This window comes from Zootermopsis nevadensis, unplaced genomic scaffold (assembly GCF_977971745.1).
Source record: "Zootermopsis nevadensis isolate Lab colony 2312 unplaced genomic scaffold, Znev_1.0 Znev_ptg000002l, whole genome shotgun sequence".
NCBI lineage: Eukaryota > Metazoa > Arthropoda > Insecta > Blattodea > Termopsidae > Zootermopsis > Zootermopsis nevadensis.
In genome coordinates, this window is record NW_028259134.1 from 12270164 (window position 1) to 12287492 (window position 17329).

Below are 17329 nucleotides of genomic sequence, written 5' to 3' on the forward strand. Positions count from 1 at the left end.
TTAACAGCTTGGTGGCGTCTCGGCACACCTTTATAGCAGGTCACGCCTAGTCACGCTTTGTTACGCTTGGTTACTTTTGATAACGCTTAGTAAATTTTCGTCTCGTTTCGTCACATATGGTGATCCCTTTTCACGAGGTCAAAGGAGGTGACACCTGGTCACATTTTGTTACGCTTGATCACGCGTGGTCCCTAAGTCACGTTTCATAACGTTTACTTTATATTACGTAAGGCTCGGTTATTTTTGCCAACTTTGCAATACGTTAGATGAAGTTACGACTGGTTAGGTTAGGATTGTTTGGGTTATGTTAGGTTAGGTTTAGTTAAGTTAGTCTGTTAGATTAGGTAACGTTTTGAAAATATTCGTCACGTTTCTGCACTTATGGCCACATGTCGTCACGTCGTTACAGTATGTCACCCGTAGTCACGCTTTTAAAATCTTGGTGATATTTTAACACTTAAGGTGTCCTCTCGTCACTCTTTCAAAGGAGGTCACACATAGTCACGCTTTGTCACTAAAATGTATAATACATATAATTGAAGATAATGGGGTGAGCAGCAGCAGCGGTAGTGACGAATCGAGTGATATGTCAGAAAGCGATGGTCTGTGATGAGTGGAAGAATTGGAAGAGGACCGAAGAGTTGTGAAGAAGATAAAATTATCAAATACTCTCTACAGTGTTAATTTTCTAGTGATGTGTATTGTAGTGAAATCGACTTTCCTGCGTTACATACCGTGGTGATATTTTATTTGGAATGTACTGTACGTGGCCTGCTGCCATCCCTTTCAGCAAATTTCTGGTAAGTGACTTGCTCCGAGGTCGAATTCACAAAGTTCAGCGGCCTAAATCGCTGGAACGCAGTATAACAACTACTTAGGATTCTCATTCTCTTTCGACAATGAAGGTGTGTTAGAATGTTATTAGAACGCAAGTTGATAAAAATATATTCTATTCTGGGCAGTAAACAGCTCTGCCTGACTTGTGCTTTTCATGTTTTAATGCTTTTCTTCAGTCTCAGAAGGCGAATGACGAAGGGGTACCCTGGAATAGCCCAGACCGTGTACTTCCCACTAGTTAACTACTCACGATTCATGATTATAATCTCATCTAATTTAACGCTGCACATCTTACGTGGTTGAAATTGTGTTGTTAAATCGCTTGTTAATCAACACAAAATTGTATTCTCGTAGCTGAATTTCCAGATGCTCACTGTATTAAAATCGAGTGACATTTTCCTGGAATTCAGAGGAACGGGGGCTTCAGAGCCCATACAGACGCCCCCAGTCACTCGAAGACGTGCGTGTCTGCTTATGACGGACAGCGGAGATACAATTACTTAGTTGCAGCTTTGATTTCAAATGCCATTGTGTTCTTCCGCGATCCAGTAAGTTCCAAACTAGTAGGAGGCCTAAAGCAGTTGATCGCACAAATAACAAGAGACACGACTATGGGGGTGGAGTCTCAGTTTTCCTATAACAGTATAAGACATTTACACATCAGGGGTGTCAATTCAGTAGAAGTCCGTGTTAGGAGCACAGGAAACAAAGTTCTCTCTCCAGAGCAGCTACGCAAATAGACCTTATGGCCTGTCTGACTTAAACGTTCTTCTGAGATTTTTGGTTGACATTTACGTATTCTGGAGGGATTTCTGCCATTAGCCCCGCCTTTAATTCTAGTAATGGTTTACACTGCCTTCATCACTGCTTCAGCATCCCTCCTCACTCTCTATTATCATACACTCATCCACGTGTAAGAACAGTACAAAAAGTTAGCAGTAGATAAAACGTCGTTAAATGTACAAACAGCAGTAGGCTACTCGTCTTAATGATTTTGTCGTCAGTTACTGTTTAAACCGCCTTACCAAAGTAACAGACTTTAGTAAAGTGCGTGTTCTTCATCGCATACTCCCATGTACGTTTCGGTTTTCGAAGTTATTTCTTTCTGTAAGATTTTCCAGTCAAAATTTAGTGGACATTTTGTTTTAGGCTTACCTTATGAGTAGCGCTTGATGTATAACACGTCCATCTTGATTTATGTCCCTAATAATATTACGGCCTATTTGGAGAACGAAAATTGTGACGCACCTCATTCCATTGTTATTTTGTCTTTTTCAAATCTAGATGTTCTTTTCGGCAGCCTTTTCTTATTGTTTTGTTTTTCTCAAGGATCAGAGACCAAATTTTGCACCTATATAAAGAAGAAGCGAAGTAATTAACTCCACGGTTCAGGCATTTCTTTCGAAGTTTATAATTACTCAGGAAGCGAGAAAATTCTTATATTATGGGAAGTGAAAGTTCATAATGTTAATCGCACAATGGTGAGTTCTTGCCCTTTTTTACCATTTTCTGAACTACTCTATGGCTTCATATCCTGTTTATTTAACATTCTTTGTTATATTATTCCCTTATATACGCTAGGGATTTTTATATTTCGAAAAATTTATACAGTTCTTTTTCAAGTGCTTTTTGTCAGGATCATCTCATTCTTAGACTATTTACAGAGACAAGTTTAGCGTTATAAATGCGCTTTTGCAAAGACGACAAGAGGGTAAAACATAATAATATTCCCGGGATGTTCACCCCTGCTCGGCAACTCGGTTCCTTTCCTTCTTAGAGAAAGCAGAGAAGGCATACTGGTCGAACAAAGTCGGCTCTTGTAATCGTTTCCATTCTGTACAAATTTTTACGAACAGGAGGCACAATGTGCTGTTAATCTTGTGGTTTGTGTCTGTGTTAAACTCATAAGAAAGGACCTGATATGAAAATTATTGTATGCGGCAATTACACGCCTTACAATGGACTACGCCGAACATATTTTTCATTACTAACGACCTCACTGTACTTCACAGTTCGAGAATGATACTGGTCAATATATTGCCAGGGGCATCTTGTAAGCAAACAACTATTACATTCCTAAAATATATTTACTGATACGAACGTTTTTGTTACGAAATAAATGGCGTTCATGCACGGACTAAAATGACAGCGGTAATTTACCAGTAACGAACTAAAAATATACTTTCGTCGTTTTTCTGCGACGAAACGTCCAATTTGGCAGGTATTTATAATTTACGTTATGATGTCCGCTTTGTGTATTTGGTATGATAGGTGAAGGCATTTCAACTGCACCTATTTCAATTTTGTTTTAGTTTTTCAACAGAAGCTTTCAGTAAGACATTCAGACTAAAGTTGACTGTTTTAAAGAAATGTTGTACACATATTACACATCCACAGATACCATGGAACAAATTGGTGTAGTGACAACAACCAAGACTTTTATTTGGGAGATACCTGCGTCGAATTTCGGCTGCTTTACTGGTTATTATGACTAATGATTTTAGAGCTTTCCCCATTTTCAGGAGCCAAAAGTGTCATTATGCCTTGGTGGGCCTCTGACTTCGAAACCATTTTAGCCTACTCTCATCTGCCCCCGCTCATTTGACTCTGTATATAAATTCTGCGTCTGTATCAGCGTTGCTAACGTTGAAATCGCCACCTCTCCTATGGAGTTAGTAAATGGGGCCTGCTTTTACCCGGAATTATTTTGAAAGGCATTAAGAACGGGCACTTGTCACTAGCTGCGGAGTGGTTGCTAGGAAGTTTAAATGCCACTGAACACGACTTCAACACCGTTGAGAGATAGCAGGTTTCTTAACGCGTTGTCATGTCTATGTGGGAACGTAGTAAACAGGCACTTATTGCATACTTTGGTGACGGAGTTCAATTTCTTATCATGCTAAACGGCTTCAAACCTCAATAGAAAATTTTATCGCTTTGCTGATTTGTAGCGGAGACATTTCCTTCACAAGTCTCTCTGCACCTGTTTCTGTACTTATGTGTTGTAGCGGTTTCCATACTTTTCAGAGTTTTGCACCGATAATAAGTCAGAATTGGAACTGCTCCACTTATTTGTTTTTTATTTAATTCACTCAAATAATTTCCTGAAAAAAGAGTTATTGCCTGCAACAGAGAGCCTATAACAGGCAAGCACTAACAAATAAAAACGCAACAAAACTAAACTTAAGACAACCCTCTCCAGTATGAGAAATGTCATCGGGGACATCAGTATGTTAGGCTGTTTAGTAAGACTTCGGAAGGCGATCTGCCCGTTTCTCTTTAAACACTCGAGGACGGCAGAACGGATTTTTATAAAATTTCATATGATATTGGGGAGTTAATACAAACAGAAATTGTTGAGTCATTTCAGTTTTTATTTAGATCGCACATGTTTGTGGGTAAGGAAGTCGGAATATATTTCTACAAATACGTACCTGCTACTTACAGCAATAGAACTTTTGGCTGAAAGTTACTCTGAAGATGAAGAATCATCTAATTTACCCACTTACCTTGATTACCAACAGCGTTCATAATGGATTGGCATTTAATCTTTCTCTTGATACATTAATAAAAAGTATTAATTACGTAATTTAGTTCAATTCTTGATTTTAATGTGATAAATAAACAGCTACACGATCCAGTTATTTCAAGCACTGGAAGATAAAGTAAATGCAAAGAACAGAAAAAAATAACAAACAAGTGAAAATAAAACAATACGTTTAATTAATCTAACATTTCCATATATCGAGAAAGTGTCCTCATACCAGACAATGTTTCAGAGAAAAATATCCCAAAATCTTCATGTTATTTGCAGCACTGACGCACTTACCTGAAGGAGTCCTTCTTCGTGCACTGCTGAAGCTAAAAGAAGATAATTTTATTATTTGCCTTGTAGGCACAGGAGCACCAACAGTGTTCATGATTGAATGGCGATCTATTTTGCCCTTGAAAACATTAATGAGAAATAAAGCATGGAGTTATCATCGTGTGGAAAAGAAATGTTATAAAATTTGAACAATTCGAAGTTAAATTATAATTACCTAAAATATCAAACTGAATAAACGATAGCAACACACGTTGGTAAGTTTTCTCTAGATATTTTTTTATTTTATTGGAGTCGGTCGATGTTCCAGCAGACAGTGACATATTTTAGCTAACGATGAAGGTGATGATGACGACGACGATGGTGATAACAATAGCTGTTATTATTATAATTCAGTTAATTTATTCATGTGTTTGACAACAGCTGAACAAGACCAATTATAGTCAAGCAATAAACAACAGTTCAGGATGTAAAATAATGCAATAACATCTACAGATGACGTAATAGATAAAGAAATAACATTAAGAATAAAAGTAATACAGTTCAGATGATCGCTGATCAGAACTTAGTAAATTGAGGATTTTCTTTCAGACGAAAAGAAGAAAATTTTATTGTAAGAAATACCGACTTTCGTGTCCTTGCTTTGCTACATGCAACGCACCACACAATACAAGAAACAACAATTCGAGAGCGAAGTAATAATTCAATCTTTTACAATACAGAAGATTTAAATTTAAATCGAGCCCGAGAAATCGTGCGTAGTGAACGTACAGAGTGTGGGTATTAAATTTGCATAAGATAATGTTTTCTTCTTTAAAAAGGAGAAAGCGATTTAATAAGCATAGATCGAATTCAGAGTATCCTACCTGCTGAGTACAGAACTTCTTGTACTTGCGTTAGTGATGTGCAACAGATTTCCTTGTCAACTCCATTTTATATTACATAACTTTCATCTTGCGAAATACCATCGAAAATAAGATCAACAAATGAAGGATTACTGGTTTGTCCCGGATCTATGGGTTGATGTAAGCAAATTACAATTAATATTACAAAACTGACAGTCATTTTCTTTTAGTGTATTTTTGCACTTTGTCTATCGTATATTACTTGATGAAAGTGAGAGCACAAACAGAGGTAAAGAAGGCGCTTTATATATATTATTAAAATGTTCGGAAAAGAGTAAGTGGTTGTAACAGTTTTTTAATAGAAAATGTCTTCTCGTTAATTCAAGTGGCTTACAAGATAATAATAAATTATACTAATTTTTTAAAATTAAAAAAATATAGGAAAACACTTTAATAAAGTTAGATATAAATAGCATAATTATACCACTAATATATGACTGGAAACAGGGAAATTGTGAGGAGAGTTATAATTATAAGAATAAATATGTTGTTGTAAGCGCTTAGTCACTAAAGATGGTTACATAAGAACGTTGGACCGCAGAAATCCGGTGTGGAACGGAGTCTCTCGTGCAAACAAGTCATCTTAATAAATGACTGATTCATTTTACTGATGTATATCTCTCTTTCTCATTCTCCGCCGCTTATGCTAAGTTCTCACATTCTTCTTGAAAAATATCTTACGAGTTACATGGAGTACCAGAAGTCTTGAAGTCATATCCACGACTGAACTGACTTCAGAAAATGGTCTGTGGCGAAGAGAAAAAGTATTCTATAAATGGGCAGCCAGTGCAGTGCGCCACCGAGCACTTTAAGTGAACGGATTCTGTTAAGAAATAACTGATTGGAAATATTATGGAGAGCAGAGAAAATTACATAAAACGGGATGGTAACTGTTGTATGAACAATGGGACTGCTAGAGCAGATCTCGATGGTCACGACGTTAATGCGTACGTGGTTTAAGCCTGCACACACTGAAATCGCAGTCTCGAGTCCTTTTCATGACTTGGATATTAGTCTGTGTTATTGTGCAGTGGTCTCAGATTGAAATAAAGGAGGAGAAAGCAGGTGCGGAAGAAAGAAGGAAAGAGCGAAAGTAAGTAAGAAGTCGAGAAAAGAAGGGGGAGAAACAGTGAAAGAAAACAAGAAGTAAGAAAAATTCACCATGAGATTCCGCTTTTCCACGATGAGATCAGGCTTGGACTAAGTGAATAATTTACCGTTTATAAAATTTAGTATCCTAGTTAAAAGATACCATCTTCCGTTCCGTACGGTGTTACGGACTTTCAGAATTTTGTCTGAAGGCTGTTTACGTTTAGCCTGATCGTTTTCCGCAGGCTGATTGCTAAACTCTCGAAATATCAGAATGGCAGCGGTGACGGAGTTCACATTGGCCTACTAATTTCCTGAGTATTAAGCCTTACGAAGCAATAGTCACAAGTAAGTTGCTTCTGTGTGTGTATGGCAGCAACCTATACCTACAATACGATGCACTGCCTTGAATTAGCGATTCCTTCTGCGTACAGTACATAGTAATGCTACTAATGGTGTTAGTGTAATAGAACTTATTCAGAGAGAAACATCTTCACACTCTGCAAGATATTTCCAACCTCTTTTAGTACTGATCGCTTTAAGAGCTTAAATTAGTTCTAGATTGTTTACTTTTCAATCAGCTCAGCTAGCAACGCTTAATATTCTGCCTCGTCTTAATCCGAAAAGAAAGAGGTGTTAAATGTTTAATACATTATCTAATCAGTATCGGAAATTCATATAGAACTTTAGCCGAAAAGTCTGTAGAGATTAGAGAACTTAAATGACATAGGGATAAATTGGAAGACAGTACTAAAATTGATATTCAAGAAATAAGTCGATTGTTCTCCTGTTCACTGTCGGGTCTTGTGGTATACTGTTTTGAACCTCTTGGTTCCATAAGAGGCGGAGAATTTCGTGACTAGATAAGTTACTGTTAAGTTCCCAAGAACTCTTCTCCTTAAAGTTGGGTATAGAATTGTTTGTGTATCATATCGAGCTATTGACTTTGATTGTCATAATTTAATCTGATCTTGACTTACATACATATGCTCTTTTAGATCTAATAAATACCGATTTTACCAAGCAAATTTTGTGTATTAAGTTATAAATTATTGAGATGCCTTTCTTTGGGGATCTATGTGTGATTAATTTCCCCGCATGTTTGGTCACAAAATCACTAAATTCTACGCAATCATTTTGGACTGGTTTAGTTTGAATTTGAGTTGTAACATTTGTAAGTGGGAATGAGCCACTATTAACTGTACAGGAACCCAGTCTTCGTTCCGTGTGGACAATAATTTTCCGAGAAGTAAATAGAGACGTGAGGCGTAAGTCCCGAAGGTCCTAGAATCATTATCGTAACCGGGTATTCTTCTTGAATTGTTTTCATGATTTTTTCAGGCCGTCAGGATGAACGCTGTCATAAATAACAAAATTTACCTAGTTTGATTCCTCCATTCTTATCTATCATCTAGGACCATGATGGTAACTTTCATTAGACTGTAGGCTACTGTACTGGGTAACTGTGAAGACGTTTTATATCCTCTTCGCATTTTTACCTGATGACGAAAGCAGTATCGAGCTTTCAAAACGTAATTTCATAATTGTATAATATAGACAATGGACAAGGTCTAAAAGAACAGTTTAACACATTATAACGCGTCATTGTCAGAAACCTTCAGACTTCGACAAAATACTATTTTGCTCCAATAAGTCAGACCCAGGGTAGATCGGAAAGTAAAGTGAGTTGGTAAAGGATTCATGATCGGAAATATGTTACCGGTTAGAACACTATTTTCTCCTTGCTGTCACTTCTATACCGACATTGAAACCTACTCATCTTCATATACAATTAGTATCGGAGGCTGTTTCTTCGGGGTTAAGGCATCCGGAGTGCGGGTCTGACGTCATTTGCTGCCCGGATTAAATATAGGTTAAGCGTTGCTACCACACGGCCTGTAGACCGTCATACCGTGGTGCTTAAGCACACGGACAACTTTACCTCTTTCTGCAATAAATATTCTTCAGTTTGTAGCCTGAACAAACTGTGAAAATATCACAAGGAAATGTAGTAAGGTCACTGGACCAGTGGCTCAGTGATAGGGTCTAGTTCTGTCTAAGTGACCCGCCACAATGTGCATCCCTCTCTCTGACCTTCATCTGATGACGGAGGCAAATCCAGTTTCCGAAACGTTGTGTGATTTTTAAAAAATAAACAAGACGATGGACAATTCCCAAAGTGACGGCCAAGCTTGTTTCAGCACACCATCGACAGAACTCTTTAGACTTATCACGAAGAATGATGTAAAAGCTATGTAGATGACTGTAAATGTTGATAACGTACAACACGATGAAGGAATTTTGGATACTTGCCTTGAAGATCAGGCTTATTTTAGAATATATTTTCGAAACAAAATAAAACAGGACTAGCCCAACATTTGCTAAAGGCTAATAGTTCTAAGGGAGGCTCGCCCAGAACACGCCTAATTATTTCCGCCGATCGCCTTGACATTTGTATCCGTTATAGGTGAAGTCACAGTCGTTCCTTTCTGAAGATTTCCCCTCAAGTCCTGTCTCTGTAATATGAAAGCGTGAACTATTAATACAAGTTTCGTCGTGGAGGGTTACGGAGTTAAGACCTGAATAGAATACGAGATATGCCTCGTTTGTTCGTTCTAATAAAGTACAAGGCTTACCTTCAATATGTTTCAGTTACTAGAACTTTTACAGATTACTTGTATCATCAGTGAATTCCGACATAATCGATCAAATATTAATCAGATACTGGATGAGATATGGAGTGCAGGGTTAGAAAAGATATTTATATATTTTAAGAAAACCTATGATTTCGTTAGGAGGAAAGTACTTTAATCAGTCTCACTGAATTCGTGAACTCGGTATATCAATGAAGAAGTTAGGTTAATTGAAATGTTTTCAAATAAAATCTGCAGCGAAGTTCATATAGATAAGTATTTGTCTGATACACTCCCTATTGATAATGGTCTGAAATAAGGGATGCTTTAGCACAATTATTTTTCAACTTTGCTTTGAATACTCCATCAGGTACGTCCGAGAAAATAAATAGGGACACATCAGCTTTTAGTCTGTGCTGATGGTTTTAATTTGTTGAGAGAGAGCATTAAATATCACAAAGAAAAGCACTGAATCCCGATTAGATGTTAGTAAGAAAGCTGATATAGAAGTAAATGCGGAGATGAAAAGCACATTCATGTTTCATCACCGACTTACGGAATAATTTCGTTACGAAAATGTAGCAAGAGTTCACATATTTGGTAATTGACGTTAACAAATATGCAAAGCTGTGATTTTATCTGTTTCGTATTGGTGTGAAATCTGGTATCTCACATTAAGGGTGCTTGAGGACAGGGTGATTTGGAGAAAATATGTTCTATAAGGGCCAAAGTGACGGAAGACAGAAGAGGAGCTCCATAGTTTGTATTTTTAATCAGATATTAACACTTCACGTATGTATAATGCAAATTGTAATCATGAAAACACAATAATGATGTGAGTGTTTGGAAACATTGTGAAAGATTAACTACATGTTTTTTAAATGCCAGAAACATAATTTGACACAATGCTCAAGTAGTTCCGTTGTTTTTTGAAGGACACAAAAGATAGCTTACCGTTCACTAGCAAATATGCCTCCAAATTATTAATACAAATATTTAATTACTTTCAAAGCCGTAGCTCTGCTACAAGTAGTGCAATTGGATTAAAATATGCATACCTTCTTGGTAACTGAACCAGACGCATTGAAGTCATTTTTCGAGGAATTACCAATTATTATCGGAGGTGATGTTTGCAGTTTATTGATTTTTTTGGGACTACTACAGCACTTACCTTCACGTATTGAGAAAAGTCATAAAACACCGTATTCAGAACATCGGGTATTGAGACCAAGATTCGAAGTCAAAACCTCCAGAATATGAAGAAGTTATTCTAACCACTCGAACTCAACTTTTGGTGGTATGTACATTTAATTCTTCTTTTGTAAGTGAAATTTGGCTGGTTTTAAAACAATTAATATTGCGAGGTAAATTGTTACAAGGTTATTGAACATTGTCTTCGTAATTAATTTTAAAACATTTTGATTTTCTGTATCCAACTTTAATACCGCCATTTTATTACAGAGTCGGACTTCTAAATCTGTAATTGAATAGCTAGAATAAACAAGGTTTAAAACAGCAGAATTATTTTGGAAGAGACTGATAGTATTTGACTTGCTTACTAATCGCAGTGACTCAAAACGGACCTCCCATAATGTTAATCCGTCCAATAACAGAATTTAACTACCACTTAAACTTCATTATCAACGTCTTGCATTGAAGATACTTACATAATTTATTGCATCTGTTTTCCCCAAACCCTGGAGAGTGGAATGGTGCGTAGCCTGAATTCAAGTCGTGCAGTCTTTTCGTGGTTTCATAGCGATTAGGAAACTGTTGAGATGTCTTCATACGCTCTCAAAAGATGGCTCTCCACGTCCAAACAGCATGCTTCCGCGGCATGTACCAGTGCTTCGCAAGTAAAGACTACATACCTCCAGCATAACACAAACAGTATTAAGTGAAATTACACTTATCGCATTATGCAGCCCGTGAACGTTCAACCATGAGCATCAAAAGTTAGGTTTTACAACTTTTTTTGCAGTAAGATTTTATTATTTTTATGATTGTCTTGTAATTCCTTTTACCGTAAAAGATTTCCTTCCAATGAGCGATCTACCTGAGTACACCGAGGCTGACGGTTGACCAATGGGAAGCGAGTTTGAGAAGTGAGTGGTTAAGACGCGGGGAGGGCGCCAAAAAGAAGGCACTGTTGTTCTAGTAGTTGTTCAGTGCCGGGTGAACGCAGTCGAAGGTCCGGTTACTACAACTTGAGGGTGTCAGCTTCGCTATTACGTCTTCACATGTGTGGAGGTGGTGGAGGGAGTAGTTTCTACCACTCCCTGGTGTCATCGGGAGCTCCCAGTGTCACATCTTGCTTTAAATTCCCTTCAAGTGTTACCTGTTTTCTGGCTGTCAACTAAAATAAACACAGGAGGAGAAGGAGGAGGAATTATTAAAAACGTGTTCCAAAGTGTGGATGAAAACAATTAGGCTGTTGAAACGGTGAATAAGTAAAATAAACGTGAGCTGTATGTGACCTATCCTTTCGTTTTATCACATTAAAAATGATATAGTTTAAGAAAGAGTAAGTGGCATTTTAATGACAGGAGTGAGATTGTGTGGTGTTCCTTGTGCTATTTGTTTGCGTGTGGGAGGATATTTTACCTTCTCGTGTGACTTATTTGGAGAACAAGGATTATAACGCCCCTCCCCCACACAACTCCGTACCATCCCCTACAACATGTTCACACGGTAAGATAGATATTTAATTATAATTTATTTAATTATATTCTTTCTTTTACAACAATAATGACTCGTTCACACTTTGGAAGAAGACATTGTATGAAGTTCTGTTGGTCACAGTTTATTTTGCTGGAATTTAATAACATATTGGGTGTTATCCTTTAATAAGTGACGTCACAACGAATGGTTTGTCATTTCGTAGTCATTTTTTGTTTGGTCTAAGTATGGTCGCATTTGAGTTACCGTGGATATAAGCAGGTAAACTGTATCACAGAGAACAAATAAAATATGTTTCGATTATTCCAAAATGTGAGATAAGAAAAGCAAATTAAATTGTGAAACTGAACGACTAGAAGATATTGCGATTAATTGTATCTACCAAATAAACACGAGAGTTATTTGGAGCGAGGGCTTGTTCAGGTTCGTGTCTTATCCATGCGCTAGGGTTTCCGCCTACACTGCCGCAGCAACAGAACGCCACCTTTCGGACACTACAGTGGCCACTGCGGCCTTGTCGCTCGCATCATGACACTGAAACATTACTCTGTCAAGCAATTCATCACAAGTATTATCCTGCTTGGGACTAATGTGCTGGCTGCGTCTATTTCTAAAATTATCCAACTTCTAGGTCAAAATGTTATTCTTTCTGCCGTGTCCACGGTACAGTTTGCAAGATTTAATATGCAGTAATATTAATGGTAAAGTTCGTGGTGATTAATTAAGCACTACGCCATGAAAGCGTATGAAGGAGTGGAGGTATACCTCTACGTATTCTTAACCTAGGTTCAGATGAGCGGTTTGTTTTACGTGCCGGCTAATTTACCTCCATGAAAGAGTCCCTGCTACTCATTGAACAGGCTGCTGGTTGAGCTCCAGAGCAAGTCGGGACGGCGTGGTGAGAAAAATATGCTCCTTCTGGAAACTAAACCTCGGTCTTCCAGACCTTAGCTGCTGACTGAGCTACACCGGCTCACGGGCTCCTGGAGGCTAGTAAAATTTACCCTTTATTTCCTCAAAGCGATGAGATAATATGGTTTTCACTGGAAGAAATTTTCTTTGTTTGGGATTCTAGAATTACGTTTTCATAGCTGGCACAATAATGCCGTCAATGCATTTTTTACTTTGTCGTAGAAATATTTTTGATGCAATAAAATACTAATTTTCAAATAAGATTTTTTACTGGATATAGGACATCGTGTGATCCATGTTAATTAGACATGTAACTTAAAATATGTCTTCAAATAAATGGTTTTCATTGCCCGTTTCTGCAAATCCAACTGATTTCGGTGTATTTATGTTAATGTATAATGTTTCTTGAAGAGAGATATTTACCTTACTAATTGTTGTGTTCATTGAAAAGAATTTAAATACTGGGCAATGTCCAGCACATGTTTTGGGGTTAGTGAATTAATTTTTTCAGAAATAATATTGAGGAAATTTCAAATGCAAATGCGAGGAAAGTAATTCACGAACTGTGAGCGCATAACTATAGAAATGGAACCTGGTTTTCGTCAGTCATTCCAAACAATGCCGGAATAATACCTTAAATAAGGCCACTATCCCTTTCTTCCATATTCCTTGCAATTCATTATTCCATAACCATGCAATTATTCGACGCTGTTTAGTATGAATTAGTGGCATGTCGTTAAATAAACCGTAAACAAATAAGTAAATACATAAATAGACGGAAAACACATAAACGTTCAGCCTCTGGATGAATAAGTGTGCAGAAACTCCGTTAGATACTACAGTCGTGAGACAAAATCTTGAAGTAGCACCGCGGATGTTTATAATTCTCGCATCTCTCTAAATGTTCGTGTTACGTCAGTGATGAAGCTATCTTTATTCGCACTGACCTTCACGTTCCCCGCTGAAGATGGTGACCTCGGTAATGAACATCATGGATCCAGCTAGTATGGGTTCGAGTCTTTCTTCTTTGTCTTCAGGAATTATGGTTTATCAGTCACTTACTTTGATAGATTGTTCACATTCCTTCAGAAAGGCAAATAAATTGAATTAAATTGTTCTGATAATGTAATATTACACATTTCAACTGGCTAGGAGAAAACACGCCAAAATATGTAAAGGTACTTCATGAAAGCGGAAATAAAGATAATTCTAGTGGTTCATAAATGTATACTTTATTTCACTTACTAATTCTTATTAAAATGTAGTCAATATGGAAAAGAAATTTAGTTAATTAAAACATTCACGATAAAACTATTACTTACTTATACTACAGTGTGATTAATAGATTTTTTTCTCTGGGTTTTTCTGTGATGCGTATCGGTTTCTGAAGATTAATCGATGATATCTGCTATGAGTGGGTATGGCTCCAAATCAGTGTGCACTATGTCACTGTAGTACTGGATTAAAAATAAGCAATTTTGAGCTTTACTTATTAGGTGGATTGTCCGTAAACTACTGTGCTAATTGTAACGTCAAAAGAAGACACCAAAGTTCTGTCTAACAGCCACGTCTGAAATATTTTACCGGATAAGACTCTTTTGATCCGAAGGAGAATATTTCTATGAGAACATGGAAAATTGCCACTGAAAGGGTTTCACTTACCTTGCCCTAATATCTTTATGAACCCAAGCTTTTTATGGAAAAGAAAATGTAATTTTACCAGCGAATGCCGTTTAGACTTGAGATAGCTTGTACTCCAGTGAAGCTACGTGATAGAGTAACTACATTTCTAGTTAATTTTCTCACTTTCCAGTAGTTGCATTACAATGTATTGTGTCAAGTAAACCTGTGACAGTATAACTAGGCCTAGTTTTATGGACCTGGATATTATAGATCTTAATTTTATTGAAAAATTATTATCCGGAGTTATCACGTGTTTCTCACTTCCAACGAATGGGAAGTTAGTTGTACGGTACTGCTAGGGACCTTGAAGAAAAATTGTATAAATTATATTTATTTACGGGATTTTATATTTAATGAACTTGGGTTCCAAGTTTTCGAAGATCACGAATTAGCCTCAAACAATGACATCATTTTAAATTTTTTCTGACTTTATCGCTTGATCAGTCATGAAGACAAAAAGGTTAGTTTACGTTTGAATTTAAGAGACAATCTTTGGTGAGAATTTAAAAGGAATTAAGACGTTTCTTTTTATCAAGAGCAGCTAATCTTATATGAAACCGATATATTTTGAAAGGATTTTTCTTTTCTGGCCAACCTAGTAAAAGTTACATATTGTTAACTTTAATGCCGAAATATGTGCGCGAAAATTACAGACCGCGGTGAAGACGATGTACTGGTAATGTTACTTGAGATGTAAATTCTTGTTTGCATTAACGTCTGAGACTGTTGAAATTTTAACTTACAAAAACATTTATGATTGTCGAAATGACTGTGGTGGATATCAAATGGCTGAAGCTATCTGTTGACAAGAACAGTTTTAGACTTACATTATTCGTAATTAAATACGTGACCTTCTGCTATGCTTAGAGAAATTTACATAGGTAGAACATATTTAACATCTTTTAAGCCGTGGAACACTGTATTTATGTGTGATTAACGTATCTTAAGTAGTTGATATGAACCAAGAACTGTAAATTATTCCAACACAGGAAGTACCATGCAATTTAACGTGGAAATCAAGTAATGCAACAAGATGATAAAGAATATACATCACGGCAGTTACGAATTTTGAATTTTGTATTTTACAGTGATTATAATTGTGATAACTGCAAGGCACGCTTAAATAAAATTAACCCCACGAAATATTCAAATTTTAAAGGATAATTATTTCTTTGTTAAGGTAATTAGATAAGAGTTAACATTTACGACCCTGTCTTGAAGTCTGCTCGATTTTCTTCATATAAATACTTTAAGGTATACGCACTCTTCATGACTTGATGATTGGCGGTGCTTAGGCTAATTATGTGCATGCATGTGTGGAACTTAGTTCCGTGTCTGCTGCTGCAGCCTGCCCCCGCAAAGTGTCTTGTCAGATTGCGACCTTGGGGAGCCGGAACAGACCGGCCGGCAGACACACAGTGCATCTTACGAGGCCGGCGAATGGCTTTCCGAACATGAGTAAATCCACTTAAACGGGTTGACTGTAGGTTGCAGGTTTGGAGGGAGTTAGTCTTTTAGACAAGTAGAACGAGATACCCAACGCATTGTATTAAAAAAAGAAAACCCCCCACAAGTTTCTCTTTTGTCTCTGCTTCCGTGAACATGTAATTTCTATCAGGAGCACGTGGTCCAAGGTGTTTCGGGCTTAATTTTCAGAGATATAGCAGAATTCAACTTGTTATAGTGGAACAAAATTTAAATGTAAGTCATGGTCACATATAATGTGTATCTATTTTTGGTGTTTTTTACAGGAAATACATTTTTAGGCACGAAAGAACATAAAGCGAGCAACTGAATTCATCCTGCTAACAACTAGTACGTTAATTACTGCAAACAAATAAAATTAATGAAGACTGTGAACGCATGACTGTACTTTGGCGTCTGAAATGAGTTTAAAAATATTCTTATGGCGTGAAAAATAATCTCAGAATTTTGTTAAAAATGACTTCTAAGTTAATACGTTATAACAGAAATTACATGTGCTGTAAAACCATAATATTGCGAAGCAGTGTATGCAACACAAACATTTTGATTCTTCTGTCATAACTGCAGACACCATCTAATTTAATTCAATCTATATTAATGACTAAATTACTCCATGGAACAGGATCCTTAGTAAGAAGATGATGTTCGTTTCGCTGGTCAAGTAATGGTCCACATTTATGGAGCCCGAAGGTTCATTATTGTGTTCATAAAACCCCACGCGGAGGCGCTGTAGAACATTTTGTAACATGTTAGTTTTTTACGGCAAGAAGTTGTTAGCACCCTCCCTGCCCCCACCCCCACCCCCGGCCCAAACCGCAAGATTGATGATCATTTTTTCAGCTGTCCGCGACGACTTACTCTGAAAAGTAGCGGAACCCGCGGGCAACTGCCCTTTAATTGAAAAATAACTTTAAACTAGGAACTGGTCGCATGCCCCTAGGTTTACATTTTTACATTTCCTAAAGAAACTAATAAACTTCCACGGGTGACAATAGTAACCATCGAGATCAACTGGAAAAGAAACTGAGTCGTGGCGGTTGTGAAGATGGCTGTCTTCTGGGTTGTAGGGCTGTGTAGTCTGGTAGATACAGCAAGGACCTCCGAAACTTTGGTAAACTTCCATCAGACTACACGGCGCTACGACACAGAAGACAGCCATCTTCGCACTCACCTCCGTGAGAACCTCAAATCCTATACACCAATTGTGATTTTATTGTCAATAATAAAAACTGTAAGGCCGATAATTCCTTGAAATGTTTACCATGGCAATGGTTATAGTAATA

At 37.2% G+C, this 17329-nt stretch overlaps 1 protein-coding gene across 2 annotated transcripts in view; it reads left to right on the forward strand.

Moving 5' to 3' along the window:
* Positions 1-17329, forward strand: part of dysf (neuronal PAS domain protein dysfusion) — a 379409-nt gene that overhangs the window by 27891 nt on the left and 334189 nt on the right. The window contains exon 1 of one of the 2 annotated variants that reach the window (XM_087349750.1): positions 11454-11978. The exons of the other annotated variant lie outside the window; for it this stretch is intronic. Within the exon in view, the coding sequence (XP_087205876.1) occupies positions 11968-11978 (11 nt within the window). The 5' untranslated portion in view covers positions 11454-11967. Of the gene's footprint in view, positions 1-11453; positions 11979-17329 lie in introns of those variants that run through there. 2 annotated transcript variants of the gene reach the window in all.